At 39.2% G+C, this 19,674-nt stretch overlaps 2 protein-coding genes and 1 pseudogene across 2 annotated transcripts; all 3 read right to left on the bottom strand.

Moving 5' to 3' along the window:
- Positions 1 to 1,072: 1,072 nt before the first annotated feature.
- LOC108875533 (extracellular calcium-sensing receptor-like) lies at positions 1,073 to 5,598 on the bottom strand. Its single transcript, XM_018664531.2, is given in 10 exon segments — positions 1,073 to 2,629; positions 2,708 to 2,831; positions 2,917 to 3,144; positions 3,329 to 3,604; positions 3,678 to 3,884; positions 4,190 to 4,214; positions 4,216 to 4,457; positions 4,674 to 4,760; positions 4,878 to 5,172; positions 5,397 to 5,598. Coding segments are annotated over 10 exon segments (2,595 nt in total). The 5' UTR covers positions 5,597 to 5,598; the 3' UTR covers positions 1,073 to 1,718.
- A 1,990-nt stretch (positions 5,599 to 7,588) lies between these two features.
- On the bottom strand, positions 7,589 to 12,213 carry LOC108875532 (extracellular calcium-sensing receptor-like). Its single transcript, XM_051069036.1, has 9 exons — positions 11,859 to 12,213; positions 11,285 to 11,579; positions 11,047 to 11,133; positions 10,488 to 10,757; positions 9,992 to 10,198; positions 9,629 to 9,904; positions 9,075 to 9,302; positions 8,876 to 8,999; positions 7,589 to 8,772 (listed from the first exon to the last, which is right to left on the bottom strand). Exons 1-9 carry the CDS (start codon positions 12,086 to 12,088, stop codon positions 7,889 to 7,891), a joined length of 2,601 nt encoding a protein of 866 aa, XP_050924993.1. The 5' UTR covers positions 12,089 to 12,213; the 3' UTR covers positions 7,589 to 7,888.
- A 1,773-nt stretch (positions 12,214 to 13,986) lies between these two features.
- On the bottom strand, positions 13,987 to 18,176 carry LOC108875534 (extracellular calcium-sensing receptor-like; annotated as a pseudogene).
- Positions 18,177 to 19,674: the final 1,498 nt, after the last annotated feature.

The following is a 19,674-nucleotide window of genomic DNA, read 5'->3' as shown; positions in this document are numbered from 1 at the left end:
CTTTCTATCTATCTATCTATCTATCTATCCATTTATACTGTATATTATCTGAAGGCCCTATTTCTAATAACTGAAGATGTAGTCACTATTAAAAGATTAGTCATCTATTCAGGAATCACAGAGTGAAAGCAGGCTCCTGTTTTTTTTCATACTATGTACTGTTAACATTTGGACCATGGATTGTACTGTAGATGTACATTAAAAGTTTTGTTTTGTTTTGTTTTAATTTTAATCAGTGAAAAGTAGGGAAGTAATGATTCACTTAAATCATGATTCGATACGATTCACGATTGTAGGTTCATGATACGATTTGTTCACAATTTCACAAAATGAGTTTGAAGACAAATTATGACTGAAAAGATTTCTTTAATTATTTCTCAGGCAAAACATTAAAAATACTGTAATCTGCTCTTTGCTTTTCTTTATCAAATTAAGCATTCCCCTTTTATTTCTGAGGTATGGAATAAACTATGCAAGGCATGTTTCCTTTTCTTTACTTCTTTTCTTTTGTCTTAAAAAAATTAATTGAATTTTTCTCACATTTTTAATTTTCTGACTTAGGGAACCCAAAACGCTGCCACGCATCCAATTTGAAACAGGATGGTGCATCCTCAATTTCAAAATCCTCACCTGCAGCCACCATGTCTTCAGCTACTGAAACGTCACATCAATGACGTAGGATGTTGAAAAGAGAATTCAAAACTAGATAGCGCCCTCTGCTGTTTAAGAAGAGTATCGCGATTCACTTTTAATCTCACTGATTTGAGTCGTCACATATTTGGATCGCGATTTAACTGTCTCATGAGGAATCGTTACATCCCTAGAGAAAAGTATCTTTACCTGATACCGAGCTCTGGGATCAGTATCAGGAAGACAAACACCATGAGATCTCAATGGACTGCAGCAAAAGAAAACACATGCCAATAGGGAAAACACAATGAAATACTCAGTCATGTCTATCAAAGAACAGGGGTTATGGAATAAGTAACCAAAAATTTCAGTATCTGGTAAAGTTGTTTATGAAGCATGTCATAAGTCTTTTAGATTTATTGAAATTACAGTTTATTTCTTTAAGTTTTTATTATTTTGAATGCCATGTTAAATGTTAGTTTACACCAATCACAAATAAGTCAATAAGATTGTATACATTCAAACCCTGATTGTTTGAGTTGAGAGGGCAAACCGTTTTTGTACTGTTTTGAACTTTAAAAAATCTTTCCCAGTTAACACAATGCAGTAAAGCATATTTCAACATATGTTTTTAAGTTAAAAACTGAATGTTGTCCTGAACACTGGAACCTCTCAGAGTACAATAATTTCGACCCAATTCTACACGTCATCGGTGGCTAGCAGTGGCAGTTCACATTAAAATTAAAATAACTGTGAATGGATATAAGTCAGTTAAGGTAGCAACATTTGTTCTGTCACCCCCAGTCACTGAACTCATTCTTGCATTAGAACTTAGCATTAGCGTTTTAATAATTTGATTCATTTGCAGAGCAATTTTTGAGAGAAACAGATGCAATCATTGCGTTATATAAGAATAATTTGGCCATATCAATGGAAATGAAGGGAAATTCATTTATTCACTTTAAGTATTCTTACAATATGATCCAAGTGGAAAGAGATTTCATAATCCACCACATTTATTAGGCATCAGCTCTTCTTTCAAAATCACTTAACACCGATGTCACTTCTATATTAATTAGGCAAAATTTTTATGAATGAATGCCTCGACCCATGATAGCTTTCTTTGTGTTTCTCTCTGGTCTCAGCAGGATTATGTAACACTTTGGTCCAAACAGTGCCACCAAGAGGCCAAAACTGGAGGCCAGGATGGCAAATACCTCCACTGCATCTGCATATTTGCCTGGTGAGCTGATATAAGCAGGGACAAATGCCACCCACACAGCACAGAAGATCAGCATGCTGAAAGTTATGAATTTGGCTTCATTGAAACTGTCTGGAAGATTCCTTGATAGAAATGCAATGAGAAAACTAAGAATAGCCAATAAACCAATATAGCCCAATAATACTGCAAAACCAACTGTGGACCCAACTACACACTCATAAACTATCTTGTCATTGTGGTATTCAGTGTTTTTATGAGGAGCTGGTGATGCAGTGACAAGCCAAGCAGTACAGATTGCTGCTTGAAAAGAAGTAAGAACCAGAACTGTCAGTCTCTGCTGGACAACACCAAACCACTTCAGACTGGCTTCACCTCCTGGCTTGGAGGCCTTGAACACAGCCAGAACCACCATGGTTTTCACCAGGATACATGACACACAAAGCACAAAGCTGATCCCAAATACTGCATGTCTCAGTTGACATGTCCACAGTCTGGGTCGTCCAATGAACAGCAATGAGCAGAGGAAACATAACTTAAGTGACAGCAATAGCTGGAAACTCAGTTCTGAATTGTTGGCACGAACTACAGGTGTTCTGCGATGATAGATGAAGATGCCTAGGACAACAATACAGATAAATGTGCCCAGCAGTGAGGTGGCTGTCAAGAAGATACCCAGAGGATCATGATAGGAAAGGAACTCTGTTATTTTAGGAACACAGAGGTCACGCTGGGAACTGGACCAGAAATCCTCTGGACAACTGGTGCACTCCATGGAGTCTATGAAAAAAGAGAAAGTGTTGAGATACTATAAAAACTTTAAAATCTAAACTGAAATATTTAAAACTGAACACTCACCAGTTTTATTGCTGGTCTTTCCCTCAGAACAAGGGATGCAGTAAAAACAACATTCAGGTTCCCCCTTCTTTCTGGCCATGCGGGTACCTGGAGGACAGCTCTCACTGCACACTGACTGGGGTGGCTGTAGGGAGAAAAATAAATATCTGTTATTCTGTACCAGTATACACTGATATATATTTTCTATAGTCTGAAAAATCTAAAGTAACCTCTTTGGACTCAAAGTTCCAGAAGATTCTGTCTTCATCAAGTTTGAGTTCTTCACCTTTGAAGGCTGACTTTTTAACCTCACCCACAGTCTGAAGTTTAGTTCTTCCATCAGGAAGCCACTGCCAGTTCATGATATCATAGATTGGTAAGACATCACCATTACCATCAAACGAAACTTGATCACCAAATGGCGTGGTGAAGTTGACCTTTTCCAAGTAATACACAAGCTGTGAATGAAAGAATAATCATCTCTCTGACATGATACAACTTTCAGGAAAATTCTTTCAGTTAGCAAGATTACAATTAGTCCTCTCAAAACATTGCATCTATACCCTACATGCTTCTCCACAAGAAATACTCAAATACAGAATTTGGTCTCATGAACAGATGGGATGTAAACTAATATCACACCTGCCATGGCTCCAGTGTTTGCAAATTTCCACAGCTGTGCCCGCTGAAAGGCCCTCTCCCTGGCTCACACTGTAGCATGTTATCAAGGGCATATGCCAGAGAATATACAGCCTTATACACATTATACTCTGGCCTGAGATTTGATATATCTAAGAGCTCAGTCTCCACATTCTCTAGATCTTCCAGTCCGGTACATAATACTCCTCCAGCTTCCACCCAACCTGCTGGAGGTGGTGCAAATCTACACTGAAATGTGTGTTCCCAAAACTGATTTACCTGAAACAAATTTCAAAATGGTGTATTATAAACAATGGCAATGTATTGTTAGATTGTAAAGCTAAACTCTCACCATGTTATTTTCATAGCTGTTGTTGTGGTGTGGGTCAGGACGTATTTGTAACAGGAAGTTTCTGAGCCCTGGTATTTCTCCTCGACGGATGGCGATGCCCAGTGTTCCACCCAGGTACGGCATGAGGCGGGGGGTCTGGAGCACAGCAGCAGATGTCCAGGCTTCACTGGCTATCCACTGCAGTCCTGTCACATTCTGCCTCACCACCTGTACATTGCATCATACCAAGTATATAAATTCATACTGCCATTCCGATAAAGTATTATCTATCTATTATCTTATCCTTGTGTGTGTATATATATATATATATATATATATATATATATATATATATATATATATATATATATGTATATATGTATATATATATACACATACATATATATATATATATATATATATGTGTGTATATATATATATATATATATATATATATATATATATATATATATATATATACACATACATATATGTGTGTGTGCGTATATAAACAACTGTATTTCAAGCCCAACCTCTTCCATGAGGTTAATCATGTGACTCATGAGCAAACACAATGACCACACGAGCTGTGGATTTCTTCATCACATCCACAATCCTCTTAAGTTCAGCTGGGTTGTCGCCCCAAGGCAAAATCTCTGTATAGGCCAGACAACCTCCACCAGATGAACCCAGGTCAGACTGAAAGGATTGGGCAGCATTAAGTCCATAGTCATCATCACTGAGCAGCAGACCTGTCCAAGTCCAACTAAAGCGTTTTAGAATTTGAATCATAGCATGCACCTGTGTGGACACAGTAAAGGGATTAGTGTAACGGGCTGGAATAATATTGTACTGAAAATCCTGATAAACAGGGTCCACAATTAAACATGTTTAGATATCAGCTGTGAGTGTTGTTATCAGACACAACACAACTCCATCAATGATACAAAATACGTTACCAATGATACACAAAATGAACATGAACCATACATTTTCTTTGTGCTGATAGATTTTCACCTGGAAAGCATCACTTGGGATCGTCCTGAAGAAGGATGGAAACTTTTGACGGTCACTCAGGCAGGAACATGTGGCAAAATAACTCACCTGTGTAAAACACAGATTGTACATCCTAAAAACAGTTAAAGCCTTTACACACTCTCATTTTTGAGGCTGATTACTCATTTTTTAAAAATTAATAGATGGTAAGGCAGAAAAACTTACCATAGGCACTCTGTACAAACCTAAGACAGTGGAGATGGCAATAGAACGTGTAGAGGAAGAATCACCCACAATCCCTAGGACTGGAGGGGTTCCTACACAGGTCTCATGTAATAAAACTTGCTCCTCTTGACCACTGGCTAATAACAATGCTGCACGGAATCCAATTCCAAGTTGAACGCAGTTATCATACAGACTGTATCCCAGAGTCACATTAGGTAGCAGGTTGGAGTTTCTGTTGATTTCATCAATAGCAAAGGCCATGGTCAGGGCCTGTCTGAATCCTAGAATATCAAAACTAACACATACAATACAAATTTTCACTAATGAAAAATACAACAATAACTGTGTAAACATATACATGTAGCACAACAATAGATCATGCAAAGAATGAAGGTAGTTGAACAGTAACAACAAAAACATTTGAATGAAAAAAAAAACATAAATAAGACAAAAGAAAGAGGAGAAGAAAAGAAGTACATTCTAAATTTCTGCCTTTTTCTGTTTCCCTGACAGACTCACCCATAACATGTAGGCTGTTGTGGCTCTGAGGTAAAAGACAGGTCAGGATAATTTGAAAAGAAGTGAATTTCAAAAAGCCCACCTAGAACCACATCTCCATCCTTGTGCATCCCATTTAGATGAAACTCTCCTTGTAACTGACATAAGGAGGAATAAAGAGAGGAGGACACAGCAGAGAAAAAGTACAAATATAACAACATGAGCAAGAGCAAGTTGGTGTCTAGCAAAGTCCACATGACTTTCGTCTGGTTCACCCCTTTTCTGAGCCCAGTCATTAAGCTGTAAAGCTGTGTCACCCTGTTTTATTGACTAATAATATTGTTTAATCTTCTACACCACCCATCAGGGCAGGAGAAGATGTAGGGGCAGGGCCTAAGATGCATTTCTTTTGAGACTGATTTTGAATGGAGGCATAATTCTCTCCAAGGCAATGTTTGCATCCTTTCCAATCCAAATTTAAATCTCTGGGTACTCCAGCTTCCTCCAGTCCAAAGACATGCACGTTAGATTAATTGTTGACTCTAAATTTCCTGTAGGTGTAAATGGCTGTTTGTCTATATGTGTTGGCCCTGCAATGGACTGGAAAAGTACTTTTGACAATTTGCTGGTCAAACACCTCATACCAACTGTCAAGCACATTGGTGGAGAGGTGATGATGATTTGAGCTTGTTTTGCAGTCACAGGACCTGGGCACCTTGCACTCATTGAAGTGACCATGAGTTCCTCTGTACACCAAAGTATTCTAGAGTCAAATGCAAGGCCATCTACCTGACAGCTAAAGCTTGGCTGAAATCGGGTCATGCAACGGGACACCGATTCCAAACACACCACCAAATCTAAAACAGAGTGGCTGATAAAGAAAAAAATTAAAGAAAAGAATTAAAGTGTTGCAATGACCCAGTCAAAGTCCAGACCTCATCCCAATTGAAATGCTATCATGGGACCTTAAGAGAGCTATGCATAAATGAATGCCCACAAAATGTGATGAACTGAACCTATGTTGTGAGAGACCAATAAAGCGATGCAGAAAATGATTATTTCAAGTTACTGCGGTTGAAGGTGTTTCTACAAGTTATTGAATCATGGGGTGTACTTAGTTTTTCACACATGGCTTCTCCATTTTGGCACCATTTTTGTTAAATAAATAATGACACAGTGGAATCTGTTGTGTGTTGTTTTATGTCTGAGGTTAGATTTAAATAATTTTAGAATTTGGTAGATTGATGATTTTTTAAATTATGTCCTGATATGAAAAACTACAGAATGCAAAGAAAGGGTGTACTTTCTTTTTCATGACTGCACAGGTATCAGGAGATTCATTCTGTAGCGAGTATAATCCCAAATTTGTGTGTGATAAGCATACCAGTTTATACTCACCAATTGCACAAATCTGCCCTGAGATTGTGCGATTCACTGTCACACAATAACAGTGCAAAATAAAAGTGAAATGTCCACTAGATGGTAGCAGCATACTGAGACATTTGGTGAAATAATACATCTTCCCATCTAATTTCCATTGCACTGTGCTTGATAGAGGCTGACCATATTTATCTGGCACCAATAATAACTTGGTAGATATATGATCAGTGAAACATGCATGCAGAACAGGTTACCCCATTAGAGCTTGTTGTCACCCATCTTTCCCTCATTTCCTTTCAGCTTTTTTTTTTACTTTGAAGGCACACTCCAGTGATTTTACACACCAAATGCAGTTCACTTATTACAGAAATTGGTACTGAGTGATTGAAAGTAATTGTGCTATTTCTATTCTGTGGTGTGGGATTCCAGCCTGGAAACCAGACCAATCAGTAAGCTCATGATTATTTGCTGTAACAGATAGGTCTGAACCAATCAGTGGAATTAAAAAAAAAACAAACAAAAAACAAACTCCTGAGGTTCACTATCAGGTCTGATGCTCAGACACTGTATAATTCTATCAGTGTTGGCCCTAGATCCTCTATACTGCAGGCAATATTGAGAATTGATGGATTACTGCATCCTCAAAAGACAATACCTCCATGACTTTGTTCTTGTTGATGTTCAGAAAATTCAGGAACTGAGAGGAGCTTTTTCCAATTTGGAAGAAATAGGAAAACTGGTGTGTGTATTTCTAAATTCATATCAGCTCCATGCAGGTCAAATTAAATACTGTTGGATTAAACCAAATAATCTGCATCATCTATTCAGGGAAAGTAACTTACAGTTTAATCAGGTGCAAGAAATACTTACACCATAAAAAGTCACAGAGGCCATAAAAAGCATTTGAAGAGTAAGTGTTTCGTACATTAATTGCACTCATAATTGCATAGAATAACTAGTATTCTTACACATATGATCCACAATGCAGAAGATTTCATAAACTAATACATGTATGTCCTATCTGTCTAAATTACATGATATTGCTGTTCAAATTAACATACATTTTCTGCCTGTATTTTTGTATTTTGTAGAAAAAAAAGATTAATTCTGTCCTATGAAATTAAGTACAATTTTTATGGCCCTGTGCCTCGACCCATGATAGCTTTCTTTGTGTTTCTCTCTGGTCTCAGCAGGATTATGTAACACTTTGGTCCAAACAGTGCCATTAAGAGGCCAAAACTGGAGGCCAGGATGGCAAATACCTCCACTGCATCTGCATATTTGCCTGGTGAGCTGATATAAGCAGGGACAAATGCCACCCACACAGCACAGAAGATCAGCATGCTGAAAGTTATGAGTTTGGCCTCATTGAAACTGTCTGGAAGATTTCTTGCTAGGAATGCTAACAGGAAACTGAGAATAGCCAGTAAACCAATATAACCAAGTAACACTGCAAAACCAACAGGGGACCCAACTATACACTCATAAACTATCTTGTCATTGTGGTATTGGGTGTTTTTATAAGGTACTGGTGAAGCAGACAAAAGCCAGGCAGTACAGATTGCCGCTTGAACAGAAGTAAGAACCACAACTGTCCCTCTCTGCTGTAAAACACCAAACCACTTCAGACTGGCTTCACCTCCTGGCTTGGAGGCCTTGAACACAGCCAGAACCACCATGGTTTTCACCAGGATACATGAGACACAAAGCACAAAGCTGATCCCAAATGCTGCATGTCTCAGTTGGCATGTCCATAGTCTGGGTCGTCCAATGAATAGCAATGAACAGAGGAAACATAACTTAAGCGACAGCAATAGCTGGAAACTCAGTTCTGAATTGTTGGCACGAACTACAGGTGTTCTGCGATGATAGATGAAGATGCCTAGGACAACAATACAGATAAATGTGCCCAGCAGTGAGGTGGCTGTCAAGAAGATACCCAGAGGCTCGTGATAGGAGAGGAATTCTGTTGTTTTAGGAACACAGTGGTCACGTTGAGGACTGGACCAGAAATCCTCTGGACAACTGGTGCACTCCATGGAGTCTACGAAAATAAGAAAAGTGTTGAGACATGTTTATAATATATATCCAAACTGAATTATTTAAAACTGAACACTCACCAGTCTTATTACTGATTGTTCCCTCAGAACAAGGGATGCAGTCAAAACAACACTCAGGTTCCCCCTTCTTTCTGGCCATGCGGGTACCTGGAGGACAGCTCTCACTGCACACTGACCGGGGTGGCTGTAGGTACAAGAATAAATATTTGTTATTCTACATGACTATTGTGGACCAGAAGTCTGAAAAATCATAAGTGACCTTTTTTGACTTGAAGTTCCAGAAGATTTTGTCTTCATCAAGTGTGAGTTCTTCACCTTTGAAGGCTGACTTCTTAACCTCACCCACAGTCTGAACTTTAGTTCTTCCATCAGGAAGCCACTGCCAGTTAATAATATCATAGATTGGTAAAACATCACCATTCTCATCAAATGACACTTGATCACCAAATGATGTGGTGAAGTTGACCTTATCCAAGTAATACACAAGCTGTGAATATTAGAATAAGGGATACAGAAGAAAAACAGAGTACAGATTGAAAAACTGATATGACCATGTTGACCACATAGTATTTATTATTAAACTGCAAACAAAACAACCCTAATGACAAAATGTTGCTCTCTCTGACCTGATATTACTGAATACTATCCAGCTATTACCCAGCTTTTGGAAATTTTATCTTAGCTGTGTTAATCATTTCACATTTAGTCACCTCAAAGATTTTTCACTTTAATCCTATGCATGCTACTCCACAAGGAATACTAAAACACAGGGTTTAGTCATGTGAATAGATGGAGTGTAAACTGATATCACACCTGCCATGGCTCCAGTCTTTGTAAATTCCCACAGCTGTGCCCACTGAAAGGCCCTCTCCCTGGCTCACACTGCAGCATGTCATCAAGGGCATATGCCAGAGCATACACAGCCTTATACACATTATACTCTGGCCTGAGGTCTGAAACGTCCAAGAGCTCAGTCTCCACACTCTCTAGATCTTCCTGTCCAGTGCATAATGCTCCTCCAGCTTCCACCCAACCTGCTGGAGGTGGTGCAAATCTACACTGAAATGTGTGTTCCCAAAACTGATTAACCTGAAACATTTTCAAAACTGTGTATTATAAATAATGAATATATTATTCTTACAAATAACAGATTTGATTTCAAGGTTAAAATCTCACCATGTTATTTCCACGTCTGTTGTTGTGGTATAGGTCAGGACGTATTTGTAACTGGAAGTCCCTGAGCCCTGGTATTTCTCCTCGACGGATGGCAATGCCCAGTGTTCCACCCAGGTACGGCATGAGGCGGGGGGTCTGGAGCACAGCAGCTGCTGTCCAGGCTTCACTGGCTATCCACTGCAGTCCTGTCACATTCTGCCTCACCACCTGTACATTGCATTATACCAAGTATATGAGTTTATATCGCCATTTATGGCAAGTTATGAGCAAAGTGATGAATATCATCATAACTGGAAATGAGTATAATTTTTTTGAGGGAGGAATCTCACTCTAAAACCCACCTATCAACAATTTTAATTAATCAGAGATGTAACTTATTAATCTTATACCTATTTCTTACAAGACAATACGTTTACGCATGTTAAGTCTTTCATTTTGACAAAGATAACATTAAGTTGTGTGTGAAGTTATGACAAAATTCAATTTCAAGCCCAACCTCTTCCATGAGGTCAATCATGTGGCTCTCATGTGCAAACACAATGACCACACGAGCTGTAGATTTCTTCATCACATCCACAATCCTCCTAAGTTCATCTGGGTCATTGTCCCAGGGCAAAATCTCTGTATAGGCCAGACAACCTCCACCATATGGACCCAGGTCAGATTGGAAGGATCGGGCAGCATGGAGTCCATAATCATCATCTCTCACCAACAGACCTGCCCAAGTCCAGTCAAAGTGTTTAAGAATCTGAATCATAGCACGCACCTAAGTGAGTACAGAGTGGAGGGATTAGTGCATAGGCTGGAATAAGCTTTTATTGAAAATCCTGAGAAACTGGTTCCACCAATGAAGATGTTTAATTATTGCCTCTTGGTGTTTTGACAAGTATTGTTACCGCTGATGCACAAAAGTGCATTCACCAAACAGCCATAACAATAACACTGGCAGCTGGGGTTAATGTTATGGCTGAGCAGTGTATTTTTTGTACGGGGATGTTCTTCCTGAAAAATGTTTAACTGCTCTATGCATTAGCATTTTGGTGATTGATGTTCACCTGGAAAGCATCACTTGGGATCGTCCTAAAGAAGGATGGAAACCTTTGGCGGTCACTCAGGCAGGAACATGTGGCAAAATAACTCACCTGTGAAAAGCACAGACTGAGCATCCTGAAAACAGTCAAAGCTTAAACACACTCTTTCATTATGTAAGGTTGATTATTAATTATTAAGAACTTCATCAAACAATGTGAGTGATACAAAAGAATTAATAGATGGTAAGGCAGAAAAACTTACCATAGGCACTCTGTACAAACCTAAGACAGTGGAGATGGCCATAGAACGTGTAGAAGAAGAATCACCCACAATCCCTAAGACTGGAAGGGTTCCTACACAGGTCTCATGTAATATGACTTGCTCCTCTTGACCACTGGCTAATGACAATGCTGCACGGAATCCAATTACTAGTTTGTTGCAGTTATCATACAGACTGTATCCCAGAGTCACATTAGGAAGCAGGTTGGAGTTTCTGTTGATCTCATCAATAGCAAAGGCCATGGTCTGTGCTTTTCTGAATCCTGAAACATCAAAACTAACACATAAAATACCAGTGTTTACTACTAAAAAATACAACAGTATACAGTAACTGTGCAAACACATACAGTGAGCAGTGAATTCAGTTTAATAGCAGCAACCATGATACTAATAAATCAATTTAAAAAAGGAGACTGTACAAAAAACAATATCTTTTAAATGGCATAAATATACAATGAAACTCTTTAATAGTAACATCAGTTGAACAAAAATACATTTTACTAATGGAACTGATTTTCCCAGTTTTAGCTTTTTTCTATTTCCCTGACAGACTCACCCATGACAGGTAGGCTGTTGTGGCTCTGAGGTAAAAGACAGGTCAGGATGAGTAGAAAAGAAGTGGGTTCCAAAAAGCCCACCAAGAACCACATCTCCAGTCTTGTGAATCCCATTTAGATGAAACTGTCCCTGTAACTGGCAGGAGGAGGAATACAGAGGGGAGGACACAGTAGAGGAAAAGTAGGAATACAACAACAAGAGCAAGTTAGTGTCTAGGATTGTCCACATGACTTTCCTCTGGTTCACCCCTTTTCTGAGCCCAGTTATTAATTTCTACAGCTATGTCACCCCCTTTTATTGACTTACAGTATTTTTTAATCTTCCACACCACCCATCAGGGCAGGAGAAGATGTAGGGGCAGGGCCTAAGATGCATTTTATTTCATACAGGTGAATCAATGTGTTTACGTTGTTAATGTCACCTTTCCAAGCCAAATGTGAGTTGTGGATGACCATGGTGATCAAGGTCTAATATAAATTGCATGATAGTCATATGGTGTGTAAATTCTCTTGAATGTCATGTGAAGTGGGTTTTCCATATGTATGTCAAGTTGTAGACTGTTTTCAAGTAAATTATCTATTTGTATTTTTGTAAAATACAGTTTTTCTACACTTTTTCTTTCACTTTTTTTTAAACCTTAACAAATTATGTACGTGCTTGTATCAGAAAAGTTATTTACAACTGAGATCAATCCAAAGTTGTGACAAACATACCAGATTATGCTCATCAAATGCACAAATCAGCCCTGAGTTTGGGGTATTCACTGTGACACCGTGATGGAATTAAGAGAAATGTCCACTAGATGGTAGCAGCAGCATACTGAGACGCTTGGTCAAATAATACATCTTCCCATCTAATTTTCATTGCACTGTGCTTGATAGAGAGTGACTGTATTTGGCTGGCACCTGTTAACTTGGTAGATATGAGATATGATCAGTTGTGCAGAACCATGCGTGCATTAGATTGTGTTGTGACCCATCTATCCCCTCCCTCATTTCCTCTCAGCTTTTTTACTTTAAAGGCACACTCCAGTTATTTTACACATCAAGTTCAGTTTACTTATTACAAAAAGTGGTACTCAACCAGTGAAAGTAATTGTGGTCTATGGGGCATGGAATTCTAGCCTGGAAATCAGACCCTATCATTAAACTATAATGAGGCAGTTTTGATACAATGACTAAGAGAGGATCTGCAATGGTCAATAATGCTCCTTTGAAATCAAAACTGAACAAAGAAATTCCAGAGACATTTCTCAAATGTAAATTGGTCTGGCTGGATTCCAAAGTAAAATAACCATGGTATTGGAGTCAGGATTTTGTGACTAGAGCTATCTGGGAGAAACCCTGTTTTACAAACTTGACATTGGTGTTTAGCAACCAGGGAGGATCTAATGAAAGACACCACTTGGTTTCATAATGTGAAGTGTAGGATCCAGTGTTAGAAACCTTATTGCCTCAGTGTTGAGAATTTTATTTTTTAATTTTTAAAATCCACCACCCTTGTTAGGGTGGTACTGTGGTGCAGTGGTTAGCACTGTTGCCTTACATCAAGTAGGTTCTGGGTTTGAGCCCTGGTTTGGGCTGTGGAGTTTGCATGTTCTCCTTGTGCCTGTGTGGGTTCTCTCCTACAGAGGCCAGGTTAATTGATAACTTTAAATTGCCCATAGGTGTGAATGTCTGACAAAATTGTTTGTCTATATGTGCTGGCCATGCAATGGAGTGGTGATCTGTACAGGGTGTACCCCGCCTCTCGCCCAATAATAGCTGGGATAGGCTCCAGACCCCCCAACCCTGCGATCCCTAACGGATAAGCAGTATAGATAATGGATGGATAGAAATATCTTGTTACTCCCCCACCTTTAGGGAAGTGCAATACTAAACTGCTTGACAAAACTAAATATTGTTGGATGAAATCACTTACTCTGCAAAATGTCTCAAGTAACTCACAGTTTAATGTGGTGTAAGGTTAACTTACACCATGAAAAGTCACAAAGCTCATAAACAGCATTTGAAGAGAATGTGTTCTGTACTTCAGTTACACCCTAGAAAAAAACAGAATAACTGATATTGTTTAAGTATTCTTACATATATGATCCACGTAGTGTATTAATGAAATAAATTAATGTGGTCTAAAATTAAGCACGTTTATGACACAGCGTCTCTACCCATGATAGCTTTCTTCGTGTTTCTCTCTGGTCTCAGTAGGATTATGTAACACTTCGGTCCAAACAGTGCCACCAAAAGGCCAAAACTGGAAGCCAGGATGGCAAATACCTCCACTGCATCTGCATATTTGCCTGGTGAGCTGATATAAGCAGGGACAAATGCCACCCACACAGCACAGAAGATCAGCATGCTGAAAGTTATAAGTTTGGCTTCATTGAAACTGTCTGGAAGATTCCTTGCAAGGAATGCTAACAGGAAACTGAGGATAGCCAGTAAACCAATATAACCAAGTAACACTGCAAAACCAATTGTGGACCCAACTACACACTCATAAACTATCTTGTCATTGTGGTATTTGGTGTTTTTATGGGGCATTGGTGAAGCAGACAAAAGCCAAGCAGTACAGATTACTGCTTGAACAGAAGTAAGAACCAGAACTGTCCCTCTCTGCTGTAAGACACCAAACCATTTCAGACTGGCTTCACCTCCTGGCTTGGAGGCCTTGAACACAGCAAGAACCACCATGGTTTTCACCAGGATACATGAGACACAAAGCACAAAGCTGATCCCAAATGCTGCATGTCTCAACTGGCATGTCCATGGTTTGGGACGGCCAATAAACAGCAGTGAACATAGGAAACATAACTTAAGTGACAGCAATAGCTGGAAACTCAGTTCTGAATTGTTGGCACGAACTATAGGTGTTCTGCGATGATAGATGAAGATGCCCAGGACAACAGCACAGATAAATGTGCCCAGCAGTGAGGTGGCTGTCAAGAAGATACCCAGAGGATCATGATAAGAGAGGAACTCTGTTTTCTTAGGAACACAGTGATCACGCTGGGGACTGGACCAGAAATCCTCTGGACAACTGGTGCACTCCGTGGAGTCTGTGAAAACAAAGAATCTTTTGACATACGTGTTTATACTAAACTGAAATATTTAAAACTGAACACTCACCAGTCTTATTGCTGATCTTTCCTCAGAACAAGGGATGCAGTCAAAACAACACTCAGGTTCTCCCTTCTTTCTGGCCATGCGGGTACCTGGAGGACAGCTCTCACTGCACACCGACCAGGGCGGCTGTACGGAGAAAAGTAAACATCTGTTTTTCTACACCAACATACACTGATATAATGGGTTATCCATGGGCCAGAAAATAACAATCTGAAAAATCAGGGGTAACCTCTTTGGATTCAAAGTTCCAGAAGATTTTGTCTTCATCAAGTGTGAGTTCTTCTCCTTTGAAGGCTGACTTCTTAACATCACCCACAGTCTGAACTTTAGTTCTTCCATCAGGAAGCCACTGCCAGTTCAAGATATCATAGATTGGTAAGACATCACCATTCTCATCAAACAACACTTGATCACCAAATGATGTGGTGAAGTTGACCTTTTCCAAGTAGTACACAATCTGTGAATATGAGAATGTTGGATACAGAAGAAAAAAGAGAATAGAGGAAAAAATAAATTCATACCATGGTGACCACAGGGTTCTTATCAAACTACATACAACACTTATATAGGAATATATTAAGTCATTAATAAATTCCAGCAGAGCATTTCCTTTTCAGTAGTTACATTACATACAGTAATATCTATCTAGCGACAACATGTTGCTCTATCTGTCCTGATATTGATAAATTCTATCACACAGCTTTCAAGAAAATTCTTTCAGCTATCCTTTCTTAGATCTTACACCCTAAATACTAAAACACAGGATTTAGTTACATGAACAGATGGAGTGTAAACTGGTATCACACCTGCCATGGCTCCAGTTTGTGTAAATTACCACAGCTGTGCCCACTGAAAGGCCCTCTCCCTGGCTCACAGCGCAGCATGTCATCAAGGGCATATGCCAGAGCATACACAGCCTTGTACACATTATACTCTGGCCTGAGGTTTGAAATGTCCAAGGCCTCAGTCTCCACATTCTCTAGATCTTCCTGTCCAGTGCATAATGCTCCCCCAGCTTCCACCCAACCTGCTGGAGGTGGTGCAAATCTACACTGAAATGTGTATTCCCAAAACTGATTTACCTGAAATATATTAAAACTGTGTGTTATAAACAGTGACAGTATATGATTATTGCAATACTAGTTCAGATTGCATGGGTAAACTCTCACCATGCTATCTCCATAGCTGTTGTTGTGGTGTAGGTCAGGGTGTGTTTGTAGCAGGAAGTCTCTGAGCCCTGGTATTTCTCCTCGACGGATGGCAATGCCCAGTGTTCACCCAGGTACGGCATGAGGCGGGGGGTCTGGAACACAGTAGTTTCTGTCCAGGCTTCACTGGCTATCCACTGCAGGCCTGTCACATTCTGCCTCACCACCTGTACATTGCATCATATAAAGCATATTACTTCATAATGCCATTCCACTAAAGTATGTAGTTTCCACAGTTGATGTCATACACATGCATATTTGTGTTTTACACAGTATTATGAGCAAAGTGAGGATATCATTATAGATGCAACAGTGTATAATTTTTCTGAGCAGCACATTTAATTAATCAGAAGTGGAACATAGTCAATTAAATCTATTTTCTTACAGGCCAGTAAATTTTTCTAACACAAATGTTTTTCAGTTGACAAAGAAAACATTAAGCTGAGTGTTATGTTATGACAAAATTGTATTTCAAGCCGAACCTCTTCCATGAGGTCAATCATGTTTCTCTCCTGTGCAAACACAATGACTACGCGAGCTGTGGATTTCTTCATCATATCCACAATTCTCTTCAGTTCAGCTGGGTTGTCACCCTTGGGCAAAATCTCTGTGTAGGCCAGACAACCTCCCCAGATGGACCAAGGTCGATTGGGAAGATTCGGGCAGCATGGAATCCATAATCATTATCACTGATCAGCAGACCTGTCCAAGTCCAGCCAAAGTGTTTTAGAATCTGAATCATAGCACGCACCTAAGTGAGTACAGAGTGGAGGGATTAGTGTACAGGCTGGAGTAATCTTCCACTGGAAATCTTGCTGAACAGATTCCACAATTGACCATGTTTAAAAAGTGCTTGTCAGTGTTGTGAGAGATAATATTATCAATAGTATACAAAAGGAATACACACAACATTAAAACCAGTAACTAGGTATATATATTGTGGCTGATCAGTGCATTTGTAGTACAGAGATGTTCTCACTATTTTATCTGCACTTGCATTATTTTATGCATTATCAGTTTGCTGATAGATTTTCACCTGGAAAGCATCACTTGGGATCGTCCTAAAGAAGGATGGAAACTTTTGACGGTCACTCAGGCAGGAACATGTGGCAAAATAACTCACCTGTAAAAAACACAAACTGAGCATCCTGAAAACAGTCAAAGACTTTACACACAGTTCTTATAATTCTTCATTGATTAAAACTTAAACTTACTTAAAACTTACCATAGGTACTCTGTACAAACCTAAGGCAGTGGAGATGGCAATAGAGCGTGTAGAGGAAGAATCACCCACAATACCTAGGACTGGAGGGTTTCCTACACAGGTCTCACGTAATACAACTTGCTCCTCTTGACCACTGACTAATGACAACGATGCATGGAATGCAATTTCTAGTTGGACGCAGTTATCATACAGACTGTATCCCAGAGTCACATTAGGAAGCAGGTTGGAGTTTCTGTTGATCTCATCAATAGCAAAGGCCATGGTCTTGGCCTGTCTGAATCCTGTACATCAAAACTAACACATAAAATACCTCTGTTTAATGAAAATTAGAAAATGACACATTAACTGTGTGAACATAAATATTTCAAGACCACAGATTTAGCAAACAATGAAGCCAGTTGAATAACAGCCATATAATAATACTTGAGAGAAAAAGTAAATAAAGGAGGCTATGCAAAAGCAATATCTTTAAAATGGCATAAATACACAATAAAATTCTTTCACAGTAATATCAGATGATGAAAAATACATTCTACCAATTTAATTGATTTTTCCAGTTTCTGCTTTTTTTGTTTCCCTGACAGACTCACCCATAGCAGGTAGGCTGTTGTGGCTCTGAAGTAAAAGACAGATCAGGATAAGTAAAAAAAGTGCATTCTAAAAAGTCCACCTAGAACCACATCTCCAGCCTCGTGCATCCCATTTAGGTGAAACTCTCGCTGTAACCTGCAGGAGGAGGAATACAGAGGGGAGGACACAGCAGAGGAAAAGTAGTAACATACGAACATGAGCAAGAGCAAGTTGGTAACTAAAAATATCCACATGACGTTTGTCTGATTCACCCCTTTTCTGAGCTCAGATATTAGATCCTACAGCTATGTCATCCTCTTTTATTGACTTCCAATATTGTTTAATCTTGCACACCACCCATCAGGGCAGGAGAAGACGTAAGGGCAGGGCCTAAAATGTATTTCATTTCATATAGATTTTGTATTGCAGCAGTTTAACTTTTCACTCTAAGGCCATGTTTGCATCCTTTCCAATCCAAATGGATGACTGTGATGATCAAGGTTTATCTAAAATTTGCATGACAGTCATATAAGTTTTACATTTTCTTGAAAGTGATGTGAAGTGGACGTCCATATGAATGTTAAGTTATAGACTGTTTCACCTTCCCATAAAACATCTACTTGCCTTGTCATAAAATACATTTTTCTCCCCAATCACTTTGCAGTTTAAAGCCCTAACAGATATTGTACATACATGTACCAAAAGAATAATTTTGGACTGAGTATAATCTGAAATTTGTGTGTGAGAGAAGCATGCCAGATCATACACATTAAACGTACAAATCAGAACCCGAGTTTAAGGGATTTACTGTCACAAAGTAATAGATTATATAAAATGTCCACTAGATAGTAGCAGCAGCTTACTGAGACAGATGGCGAAATATTGCATCGCCACATCTTTTTTTCATAGCACTGTACTTAATAGAGACTTACTGTGTCTCGCTGGCACCCATAGCAACTAGGTAGGAAACGTGTGCAAGACAGGTCACCCCATTTCCTCCCCCTTCATTTTTTTCTCAGCTTTTTTACTTTAAAAGCACATGCCAGTGATTTTACACATCAAGTCCAGTTTACTTATTACCGAAAGTAGTACTCAGCCAGTGAAAGTAATGGTTTCTATTCTTTGGAGTGGGATTCTAAAAGACAAGACATTGACAAAAATGTTAGGCAGCCTGGCTGTTATACTAACAGCACAGTTCAGTAATGCACATGATCTGCTACAAAGGGCAGCAAACAAACTGAGGTCCAGTGTGCTACAAAGTTTACAACAGCAAGAAGACAATGATGTTCCCCAACAGCATCTTGGGTAACTAAAACAACCCTCAGCTCAGGCCAAAGTATGCATCGAGAAGCTAAAAGAAGAAGAAAAAAGAGCTGATTTAAAAAGTAAAAAGCAAGAGCTAAAACAGGCCCTCCTCAGATGTAACTGGGAGCTAGCTGCAGCTGATAACCAACTTGATGAGGTGAGAAAAGCGATGGCAAATCCCTCAGAGGACATAGATAATTTAAAACCTCAGAACAAAAACTGTGACATACATCTGGAAACTAAAAGAAAGCAAATCCAACAGATGCAACAGTAAACAGTAGCTAGGGACAGAATTAATAAAGGTAGAGCAGAAAAAGAAAAGTCAGCAGTTAAAAGCAACAGTCATTTGAAATAGGTAGAAGCAGACAAACCTATCCTGATGAG

The sequence above is a fragment of the Lates calcarifer genome, unplaced genomic scaffold, assembly GCF_001640805.2.
Source record: "Lates calcarifer isolate ASB-BC8 unplaced genomic scaffold, TLL_Latcal_v3 _unitig_567_quiver_1699, whole genome shotgun sequence".
In the NCBI taxonomy this organism is placed as follows: Eukaryota; Metazoa; Chordata; class Actinopteri; family Centropomidae; genus Lates; species Lates calcarifer.
This window is presented reverse-complemented; position numbering and strand designations above follow the sequence as displayed.

What these genes read in the sequence shown, in the direction of transcription:
- LOC108875532 (XM_051069036.1), bottom strand. Translation starts at nt 12,088, where the DNA reads ATGTGGACAATCCTAGACACTAACTTGCTCTTGTTGTTGTATTCCTAC. An exon ending in GTTTGTACAGAGTGCCTATG is followed by an intron (nt 11,134 to 11,284) that starts GTAAGTTTTTCT and finishes TGCTTTTCACAG; the next exon opens with GTGAGTTATTTTGCCACATG. An exon ending in GGAACTTCAAGTCAAAAAAG is followed by an intron (nt 9,000 to 9,074) that starts GTCACTTATGAT and finishes TTGTACCTACAG; the next exon opens with CCACCCCGGTCAGTGTGCAG.